The sequence below is a fragment of the Oncorhynchus gorbuscha genome, linkage group LG18, assembly GCF_021184085.1.
Source record: "Oncorhynchus gorbuscha isolate QuinsamMale2020 ecotype Even-year linkage group LG18, OgorEven_v1.0, whole genome shotgun sequence".
NCBI lineage: Eukaryota > Metazoa > Chordata > Actinopteri > Salmoniformes > Salmonidae > Oncorhynchus > Oncorhynchus gorbuscha.
In genome coordinates this window covers 30,786,063-30,797,755 of record NC_060190.1, presented here as the reverse complement: position 1 = coordinate 30,797,755, position 11,693 = coordinate 30,786,063, and the positions used below count along the sequence as shown (strand labels likewise).

Sequence of the window (11,693 nt, the reverse complement as noted above, 5' to 3'; positions counted from 1 at the left end):
CTCTCCATGTCACCTGGTAGGAGTGGCCTGCCAGGTAGGATGTAATCCAAGAATGTGCAGAGTCTGAGATGCCCAGCCCTGAGAGGGTGGAGAGGAGGATCTAATTGTTAATGGTGTCAAAAGCAGCAGATAGATCAAGAAGGATGAGAACAGAGGTGAGAAAGTCAGCTTTGGCCGTGTGGAGAGCCTCCATAACACAGAGTAGAGCAGTCTTGGTTGAGTGACCCGTCTTGAAGCCTGACTGGTTAGGGTTATGAAGATTGTTCTTAGAGAAATAGCCAGAGAGTTGGTCAGAGACAGCATGCTCAAGTGTTTTGGAAAGAAAACAAAGGAGGTATACCGTTTCTCAGTAAAGTATTATGTTTATCCTTAACCACTGATTTCTCGTCTGGTCTCTTCTCTGCACCTGGGTCCAACCTCACCACATCACAGAAAGCTTCTGCCAACAACATGGACCCACCAGAGATCATCCAGATCAAGAATGTTGTAACCCACCAAGGAGCACTGCTGGAGCGGCAGCAAGAACAACTCCTGGCGTGGGAAATGGCGGTGTGGGAATAGCAGCCACCATCCTGCATCTTCATATTAGCCTTCACTGTCGAGCTGCGGTGAGTCTTCGCCTGGACAAGGGGAGACCCTGACAAGCTGTGCAGTTATCCCCCCAGGCTACCCAGTCATCGTCTGTCACTACCCGCAACCCTCCACTGGGACACCTAGAGCCTCGCCACATCCCCATGCATCCATTAAAGACCAAGACTTCTCTTCTCTCCCCTCCCGAATACTTCAAACTACGGGAGGCTTTCAGTAAAAGTCAAGCAGCCACCCTCCCTCCTCATCATCCATACAACTGCGCCATAGAACTTCTACCCAGCTCCAGCCATCCCCGGGCTGTTTTTACTCCCTCTTGATCCCTGAACATGCAGTCATGGACAATTACATCCGGGAGTAGCTGGAGGCAGGTTTCATTCACTCCTCAACATCCCCAGCTGGTGCACGTTTCTTCTTTGTTGAACAGGATCACGATTAAGAATCGTTACCTCCTACCCCTGATATCTGCCACCTTGGAGCTGGCCCAGGGGGCCCAATTCTTTACCAAACTGGACCTCCGCAACGCTTACAATCTGGTGAGAATCAGGGAGGGAGATTAATGAAAAACTGCCTTTAACACCCCTAGTGGCCACTATGAGTACTTAGTCATACCATTTGGATTATCGAACTCACCAGCAGCCTTCTAAGCATTGGTCAATGATACTCTTAAGGATATGTTGAATAGGTTCGTCTGATATTCTCCAAGTCCATTCCTGAACACATCCTGCACATCCACCAAGGCCTGAGATGCCTCCTGCAGAGTCAACTGTACATCAAGATTGAGAAGTGTGAGTTCCATTTATACCAAATCTCTTTCCTGGGCCACAGTATCTCTACCGCCGTCATCCGGGTCCATTCAAATGGACCCTGTTAAGGTTAGGGCAGTCACTGACTGGCCCTGGCCCACCTCACTCAAACAAGTTCCACAGGATTTCCAACTTTTACAGGCATTTTACAGCCCTAACCCACAAGTCCCAGACCCATTTTGGCTGGACCCCGAGGCTGGCAGGGCATTCATGGATATCGAGGGACGTTTCACCTCCAGACCCATCCTCGTTCATCCTGATCCTACTTGTCCCTTTGTGGTAGAGGTGGACACTTCGGACACCGGAGGGGTACTGTCACAGCAGAACGAGGGGACAAAAGACTGCACCCATGTGCCTTTCTTTCCAAGCGGTTCTCGCCAGCAGAATGCAACTACGATGTAGGCAACCGGGAGCTCTTGCCAGTCAAGTGGGTCCTTGGAGACACTGGCTGGAGGGTGCACCTCATCCTTTGGTGATCTGGACGGACCATAAGAACTTGGTCTCCATTCAAGAAGCCAAGAGGTTGAACGCTCGCCAGGCTAGGTGGGCTCTGATTTTTTTAACAGGTTCAACTTCACTCTAGTCTTCCGGCCCAGGATCCACGAAAGCAGCATCCAAGAAAGCAGATGCACTGTCTCGCCAACATGATGTCTCTAACAAGGAGAGGGACTCTGAGCTCATTATCCACAGCTCCCGTATTGTGGCTCCCGTGTTCTGGAGTATAGAGACCACGGTACGACAAATCCAGACCTGAGAACCTGATCCCGGCGGAGTGCCCACGAACATACTTTATGTTCTGCGATCAGCCCATTCTCGAGTGCTTACAATGGGGACACTGCTCTAAATTAACTGGGCATCCAGGGTTTAATCGGACGCTGGAGGTCCTGAGGCAGAAATGATGGTGTCCCAACATGATTGAGGATGGGAGAATATTTGTTGCATCTTGTTCCACCTGTGCCCAAATCAAGTACTCATGACAGTGACTGGCTGGGTTGTTCCAACCTCTGCCCATCTCCAGCTAGCCCTGGTCCCACCTGTTGCTAGACTTTATCACAGGGTTTCCTCCATCCCAAGGGCTTACCACTATCCTGGTGGTCATTGATTGGTTCTCCAAGGCAGCACATTTCATTGTCTTACCCAAGTTGCCCTCAGCGAAAGAGACCGCTGATCTCATGACTACCCATGTCTTTCGACTACATAGACTTCCCCAGGACATTGTCTCGGATCGTGGGCCTCAGTTTGTCGCACGGTATTGGAAAGCCTTCTGTTCCCTGTTGGGGGTGTCAGTGAGTCTCTCCTCTGGGTTCCACCCACAGTCTAATGGGCAAGCGGAGGGGGTCAACCAGGAACTGGAGAAGTTCCTCTGCTGCTTATTCCCCACCCAGACCAGCAACTGGAGCAAGTTCCTCGTCTGGGCAGAGTATGCTCACAACCCACTGCCTGAACTCGTCCACTGGACTGTCGCCGTTCAAGTGTCAATTCAGGTTCATCTAAACAAGAGTCCTAAGCGGGGATGCCATCAGCCGAGGTGTTCATTAGATGATGTTGCCGCACCTGGATCAAAGCACGATCCTCCTTGCTCCGCTCCTCTACCCAACACCAACACCAGGCAAACTGACACCAAAGGCCTCTTCGGCACCTCCGAACAGGTCAACGAGTGTGGCTGTCCACCTGTGATCTTACCTTAAAGATGGACTCACGAAAGCTCGCTCCATGCTACATAGGACCATTCAATATCCTGAGTCGCATCAACCGGTCACCTATCGTCTCCAGCTTCCCAGGTCTATGAGGGTCAGTCCATCCTTCCATGTCTCCCATCTCAAGCTGGTAAGGCCCAGTCCCTTCTCTTCCCCTACAACTGCTCCTCCGCTGATTCGACTTGTTGATGGTCGCCCGGCCTACACTGCATGGCGTCTGTTGGAGGCTCGTCGGGGTCCGAGGCACACAGCAGTACCTGGTGGACTGGGAGGGCTACAGCCCTGAGGAGTGGGAGTGGGTGCTTACCTGGGACATCCTAGATCCAGGCAGTACTTCAACCAACTATGTGGTGGTCATCCTGGCTCTGCGGCTGGAGTCACTACTTGAAGGGGGGGTACTGTCATGGTTCCACCTGTCACCAGAGGGCGCAGAGACCATCCTAGAAACATTAACGGCACTCAGGTGTGTCCTATTCACTCATTATGATTTCCCTGTTAAAAATGTATGTTTTCTGTTGTCCTTTGCAGAGGCTTGAATTGTGTGCCGTGTGCGTGTGTCTTCTGAGTGAGTTTGTGACTTAGTGTTTGTTGTTTTCCCAGTGTTACTGTGATCCTTCCGTTACAATTTCTCTGTAAAGTATTATGTTTATCCTTAACCACTGATTCCCGTCTGGTCTCCTCTCTGCACCTGGGTCCAGCCTCACCGTGTCACAGTTACAGATCAATGTGCAAAGTTTGATGTCAAATATGGACCTTCTTGATATCTGGGTGCATGACACAAGCACGGATATTTTGGTTCTCACAGTGACTTAGCTAAACGGCTTGATACCGAAAAAGTACATTGACATTGCTGATTACAACATCTTCAGGTGTTACAGACTGAAAAAAGGGGCGGGGGTGGCTATTAGTGGTGGTCGGTGCCATTTAAGATGAGGAAGGACAAAAACAATGTTTTAATGAGGATGACCTTATTTCTATTACAGCGTATTGGATGACTGTCATTCATATTCCATTCACCCAGCTCAATGTAACATCGATAGGTTTATGCTACTACATGATGCTCAAATGTCCATATACCCATCAGGTGGTTGCTACAATCTAGTCTATGAATGAATGTTTACAACGTAGGTGCAGAGGTTGAGAGAAATTTGAATAATCAAGGTGACAGACATTGACACATTCAATTGCACAATCTTTCCTGCATCTAGCTGATCTAGGGTGTAGTCATTAGTCCAACAGTTGTAAATGAGAGTTTCTATTGGACAAATTCAGGTATGTTCATCCCCGTCAGGAGGAGAATATCCTGATCTAGTCAGATATATATGGTGAAGGCTCAATCAAGCTAGTCATCTTGACTACTTTCTTATGTCATTTTCGCTGGCACCAAAAGATTGTTGGTTGGGGACAGAATGTGATCGGACCATCGAATAATTAGTATACACATTACTCTTACAAAATGTCTGCAAGGGCAATGATATTGGAAGGTAATCAAAGCCTACTGCATGACAACTTGCTTTTTCCTACAAAACATAATGTAGGTACAGCAGATCCCCGTATTGGCACCCCATAATTAGAGGCCATGCAATACTCATCTTTAAAACATACTAATCAGGGTGGATGACGTGACAGCGTGGTAGGCACAGCTTGTCCCATGAATTAATCACCAAAATTGAGGATTAGCTAATAACTACGAACCAAATATTCTGGATAATATAGAGAATCTGAAACTATTTATTGATCGGCATTTTGATACGCTCAAAAAAGAAACGGACACATCGAAGCGATCAAGAGAAGACCTTTTCTCGAGTTCTACGAGCGAAAAGTTAGGAAAGCAGGTGGGTGGAATATAAGGACAATTGGAGGTTTACAAAGTTGCAGCTACAGTATGCTTAACAGTACAAATTATTATGTTACAGCTATATGGACAATTCATCATCATGGTTATTTTTAATGGTAAGTTTACAAACAGTGGTTGTGGTAAATAGAATTGAAACGTGTGTCTCATTATGCTAAGTGAGGAAATAAGTATAGTAAGTTATCATTGTAATGGCTTAGCAGATCATAAAAATAGAAGATCCATTTTTACATGGCTAAAAGATAAATAATATAATATCTATGGTTTACAGGAAACTCATTCTACAAATATAGATGAGGTTGGGTGGAGGGAGAAATATATTTTTGTCATGGTGAAAGAAACTCAAAAGTGGTGATTATACTAATTAATACAAATTTTGATCTGATTGTGCAAACTGTGAACACAGATCCACAAGGAAGATGGATTATTGTAAATATGCTATTTGACCAAAACAGATCTGGCTTATGAATCTATATGGGCCAAATAATGATGATCCATATTTTTTCGAAAATATATAAACCATATATATAATAATATATTCAGCTCACAAGCAACAAAATAATCTATTATTATGGTGGGAGATTATAATATGGTTTTAAGTACTTCAATGGATCGTAAAGGAAATCATTCTACAAACTATCCCCCTCAAGCACTTAAGGAGATTACAAAGATCATGGATACATTAGAAATAGTGGATATTTGGAAGTTGAAAAACCTTGCCCTAGTGAGATATATACGGAGGAGGCTTAATCAAGCTAGCCATCTTGATTACTTCCTAGTCTCGTTCTTGCTTGCATCAAAAGTTTTAAAAAGTATTAATAGGAGACCGAATGCGATCGGACCTCCATCTAATTGTCTTCCATATAACTTACAGAATTTCCACGTGAATGAGGATATTGGACATTTAATCAAAGCCTATTGGATGACAATGTGTTCTTAACTAAGACAAAATAAATAATAATTTACTATTTTGTACAACAGATCCCTTTATAGTATGGGACACGTTTAGAGTTAATTCAATACAATACGCATCATTAAAACAAAACCAGTTTAGGTCAAAAGAGATTAGACTGATAAAGGAAATAAAGGAAGTAACAGCGCAGGTAGATGGTAATGGAAACTGTACTATAGAGGCACAAAATTGGTTAGAGGAAAAACAAAAAGAAATGGAGGTACTTAATTCAAGAACAATCAAGTGTATTACAAAAGAGAGTAAACTGGAAAGTGGGCTGCCAAGGGTGTTTGGGAGTATGAGTTGGACGCAGACGTTACAACGCTCTTGCAACAGCTGTATAGTGCAGATCCAGGCCTATGGAATAAAAGTGGGGCTTTTATTGCTCAACCTAATTCATGCTGATAAAAAAATAATAATCCATAGGCCTAATGGACAAATGCTCAAACTTGCACACTTATGATAGACTTAAAGGGGCAATCTGTAGTTGCCACATCCATTTTTCGATTTATAATTTACATATACACCACGTTCAAAAGTTTGGGGTCACTTAGAAATGTCCTTGTTTTAGAAAGAAAAGCAGTTTTTGTCCATTAAAATATCATCAGATTGATCAGAAATACAGTGTAGACATTGTTAACATTGTAAATTACTATTGTAGCTGGAAACGACAGATTTATTTAATGCAATATCTACATACAGAGTACATCCGAGTGTCTAGTTTGAGAAACAGACACCTCACAAGTCCTCAACTGGCAGCTTCATTAAATAGTATCTGGAAAACACCACTCTCAGCGTCAATAGTGAAGAGGCTTCTCCGGGATGCTGGCCGTCTAAGAGACGCCATGGAGGAGGCGTCTCTTTCTCAAACTAGTCACTCTAATGTACTTGTCCTCTTGCTCAGTTGTCCACCCAGCATGCGCCCAGTATCAACTTCTAATTTACTATCTTGTGGCAGGAGAATTCGATTTTGGGTCATGGTTAATTGTTTTAGGATTTGTGTGTGAGGTACAGTAGGGTTTTGTTCCAGTACATGCGCTTGTAGTTATCATTACCATGCATATAATCCCACCGTATAAATCAGGCAAGACAGTCATACTTCAACCACTTCTATCATAAGAAATCCCACATGTAAAAACCAGAAGAATCATAAGTGAATTTAAAGTTTAAATAAAGTTTATTGTTGTCTTCCTTTTGAGATTTCAGATTACAACAAAGAAACAACAAGGCAATACGATAGAGTACAAAAATAAATTAGGACATAACAAAACAGAAACAGTGAAGACCTACACACATTTGAGATGTGTAGGGGTGAAATACATGTAGGTGGTTGGGTCCATGGTACAGCAATGTTCACCTCTAACCCGCTGTACCAACATGGAATTACCATATAAACATATGGCTTTGGCTATTGTGCGTTAATAAGTTATTGTTAAATAACACAGACATCAGTTGTTTGGACTGCATCATATGCTTTGAAAACAGAGATGAGCAACTGATCAATTTGGACTACAAAGACTGTTCCCAGATATTCTTAAATTCATCACTAATCTTATTCAAGTGTAAATATGCTAATGTAACAGTGGAGGATTTCTGTTTTACAAGAGAATTAGAAAACAATTTTGAGGGAAATTAAAGTTATCTACACAGCAGGTTTCTAAAGTGTCTTTTGAAAATAGCTAACTAGCTCAGTTAAATATTCTAGAATGATCTCTATTCTCTAGTCTGTAGAGGTCTAAGGGCTTTTGGGCTCAGAAGTGCCACATTTCTCTTTATCGCTCTCTGTCTCTATCTCTCCCTACATCTGCTTCACCCTGTGCTCAAGACACTCTAGCTGCTTGGCCACCTCATTGGGAAGATCATCATTAACCTGGATGTCAAAGTAGGCCCTAATATCCTCCACCTCCTTTTGCCAGAAGTCCTTAGACAGACTAAACAGCTCCTCCAGGTTCACCTGGTTCTCCCCCAGGCCCTCCAGGTTCAGGGAGCCCTTGCAGGGCAGGTAGCCCACGGCAGAGGGCATGGCTCCGGCTTCTCCATCCAACCTGCGGAACATCCACTCCAGCACGCGGATGTTGTCCCCGAAGCCAGGCCACAGGAAGCTGCCGGACTGGCTCTTGCGGAACCAATTGACGTGAAAGATCTTCGGTAGCTTGACGTTGGGCCGCCCGGCCATGCTCAGCCAGTGGGACAGGTAACGGCCAAAGTTGTAGCCGAAGAAGGGCCGCATGGCGAAGGGGTCATTCATGATCAGCTTGCCTAGCGGATTGGAAGAAGAAGAGAGTTTGGTAAATATCATTCTTCAATTCAGCTCCATGTCCTTTCCGCTGTCGTCTTGACATAAGTTTCTAAAAGTTGCTTTCGTCATCAATGCAGCAGGTTATACTTGGGAGTTTGACTTACCTTGGTGCTCTGCGGCAGCTGTGGCTTCTGATCTCATGGAAGCTCCGACAAACACGCCGTGTTGCCAGCTAAAGGCCTCGTAAACCAGGGGGACACCTTCAGGTCTACGTCCCCCAAAGATGATTGCTTCAATTGGGACACCCTCAGGCGACTCCCACTGGGGGTCAATGATGGGACACTGACTAGCTGGAGTGCAGAAGCGGGAGTTGGGATGTGCGCAGGGCTCTCCTATGGGAAGACAAAACAAGAGCGGAGAAAACATCAGTATACAAAACAAGGGAAGTGTGTTTCAAGAAGTGTGTTTAATGAAGAACCAGCCTTGTGGGGAACAGCCAGCCTTGTGAGGACCAGCTTTGCGGAGACTTACCATCCTGGGATGTCCAGGGGTTGTTCTTCCAGGAGGTCACCGTGACTCCCTCAGGGAGTTCCTGGTCCATGCCCTCCCAGTAGACACCACCATCGCTAGTCTCGGCCACATTGGTGAAGATGGTGTTCTTGCAAATGGTTTCCATGGCGTTGGGGTTGGTCTTTGCTGAGGTTCCAGGTGCCACACCAAAGAAGCCGTTCTCTGGGTTAATGGCTCTCAGGTTGCCTTCGTCATCGAACTTCATCCAGGCGATGTCGTCCCCAACACACTCCACCTTCCAGCCGGGGAGTGTGGGACTGAGCATGGCCAAGTTGGTTTTGCCACAGGCACTGGGGAACGCAGCTGCAATATACTTCTTTTGACCAGCAGGGTTAGTAATGCCCAGGATCTGAACAACAACAAAGAATAGTGCATTTTACATTTCCATTCCAGAAGTAACTGACAAATTATAGATTTTTTACAATGTGGAATTAAAACAATCAAGTGGAACCATACTGTAGTTGTGCACCTGAGCTGTTCTCACGGTACACTATGCACTTATTGGGTTATGTTTATTGTTACTATGCCCTTACCAGCATGTGTTCGGCCAGCCAGCCCTCCTCCATGGCGATGCGGGAGGCAATGCGGAGTGCAAAGCATTTCTTTCCCAACAGGGAGTTCCCTCCGTAGCCACTGCCAAAGGACACAATTGTTCTACGGTCAGGAATGTGGGCGATCAGGGTGAGCTCAGGGTTGCATGGCCAGTTATTGACCAGGGGCTCTGAGAGAGAGAGATAGCGAGATCTTAGATTTGAATGGATAATGGTAGTATTGTAGTACTTTATTCTTACATTCATTTTACATCTAAATATAACCGGCATTGAACAGAAAAAGAATGTAATTTGTTTCTTCGTTTTCCATGCATGTTGAAAGCATAACCTTGTGCCTGACTTACTTTTGAGTGGCAGGGGGCAGCCCACAGAGTGAAGGCAGCGCACAAAGTCTCTGTTTCCCAGTGCAGCCAGCACAGCCTTGCCCATGCGGGTCATCACCCTCATACTGGCCACCACATAAGGTGAGTCAGTCAGCTCCACTCCGATCTTAGACAGGGGGGAGCCCACAGGCCCCATGCTGTAGGGGATCACGTACATAGTACAACCTAAAATAAAGAGTAGTGAACAGAAGTGATTTTAGGACTCATGGTGATGGTGCAGCTAGTGTATGTCCTTCTGGTAAAGCATTGTGTAAAAATAAATAAAGATAGTCATCATATAAATATGCTCCCAATAATATAATCGGTAATCATCATTAACATGTAAATACAAGAGAAGATAATGCTACTCTCAGTCTTAACATTGTTTTGTGTCAATGTACCAGTAATACAGCAAAACATCCCAGTTGATTTTACCTTTCATGCAGCCTGGGAAGCGTAGGTCCATAGCCTTGTCCAACTCCTCCTGAGACATCCAGCGCCCAAGCTGGCTGATGCCACCTACTCGTGGAGACGGAACCGTGTCCCTCTGCTCCTGGGTCACGATGACCGTCTTGCTCTCCACGCGGGCCACGTCTCTGGGGTCTGTCCGGGCCAGCCAGCTGAAGGAGAGAAGAAAAGAAACAGACCATTGGATCAAGACTCAAAATATGGCCACCGTCACCTCTCACCATTGTCACATTGTTTTTCCAAGTTTGAAATGGAGGCTGTAGCTATAACTATATGCGGAGTGGTCAGCCCATAAGTTATTAGAAAAATTATCAAATCATGTCATATATATCCTTGTATATATGTGGTCAATGCCATTATAATACTAGTGCAACATTTGCAACATCCATTAAATATTGTAACAGGTCTTAAACTTCGTCTGCCTCTTCATCATGCTCAGACCAGCACACTACACAACCACAGTTATCAGAAACATTCAATTATCTCAGGGTCCCCAACTCAACATGACATCTATTCACTGAAACTGAATGGTGAGGTGACCTACCAGTTCTCATATTTGGTCAGCTTCTTGATCATGCCCAGCTCCTCCAGTTTGGCCAGGATGGTGTGGTTTTCCTCTTCAGAGCCGTCACAGATGTGCAGTGATTCGGGCTGACACAGGTTGATGTTAGTCTCTACAAACTCCTTGACGGCCGGGCTCAATGCACCCAGGTCCCCCTGGACAACCCGGACGCCTGCCTTGTTCTGGGACTGCAGCTGAGGAGGCATGGTTGGTTCTGTTGGCTGAAAGTGGATGTCACTGGAGAACTAGAGGAGAGCGGGAAGGATGGAGAAGGGATATGTTGAAGAAAATGGGCAGTTTGAACTTTCAGGTTGGTGTATAGTTGCCAAATAAGCCACACACCACAAAAATACTGGTATTGAGTGTTTGTCAGGAAAACATATTGTCCAAGATTCATTTTTATCTGTTCAATGGTAGGATTAAATTCCATAATGTTACAATGAAGTATGATTTTTAATTTCCTCATATGTATTCAGAGAACAATGTAGATGATGAACCCATGGTCCTGAATAGAGACTGCATAATATTAATAAACAGATATATAACATTTTTTAAGTGGATGATTTATTTTTCCTATGTTTGCATTTGAATAAAATATTATTCTAAAATGAATATAACTATTTTGTAGCAAAATGAGGTGACAAAATCTTGCACCACGTCTCTTCACAAATGTAATGCATGGAAACAGGATAATGAAATCCTACAAAAAATAGTATGTATAATATTGCAGTACCTTTTCTTCTTTGTTATAAAGAAAGAGTTAGATTTGCCTCATCAGCTTAGTCTTGATGATGAGGTTTTGATGCTTGTTGTTCCCTGATGGGCTGTTCTTGAATTGTATCCAGTTAGGAGAAGTCTGCCTTTTTATACTTTGGGAATGTTTTGGGGGAAGGGATGACCAAAGGTGGCCCGTCCTCAAAGGTATTTGCATGAACTTATAATACCTTATGTTCAGCTTTTGAAAAACTCTGACAATCCTCAGTGAATCATTAATCCTAAGATAATACGTAGTTGGGGGAGTTAATCATTCAACTGAGCATCTT

The 11,693-nt window shown here is 44.5% G+C and overlaps 1 protein-coding gene across 1 annotated transcript; it reads right to left on the bottom strand.

Moving 5' to 3' along the window:
• Nucleotides 1-7,052: 7,052 nt before the first annotated feature.
• pck1 (phosphoenolpyruvate carboxykinase 1 (soluble)) lies at nucleotides 7,053-11,482 on the bottom strand. Its single transcript, XM_046312232.1, has 8 exons — nucleotides 11,384-11,482; nucleotides 10,633-10,895; nucleotides 10,056-10,240; nucleotides 9,603-9,806; nucleotides 9,241-9,428; nucleotides 8,669-9,056; nucleotides 8,302-8,529; nucleotides 7,053-8,157 (listed from the first exon to the last, which is right to left on the bottom strand). The coding sequence occupies exons 2-8, from the start codon at nucleotides 10,854-10,856 to the stop codon at nucleotides 7,697-7,699; spliced, it is 1,878 nt and encodes a 625-aa protein (XP_046168188.1). The 5' UTR covers nucleotides 10,857-10,895; nucleotides 11,384-11,482; the 3' UTR covers nucleotides 7,053-7,696.
• Between the last annotated feature and the right edge of the window lie 211 nt (nucleotides 11,483-11,693).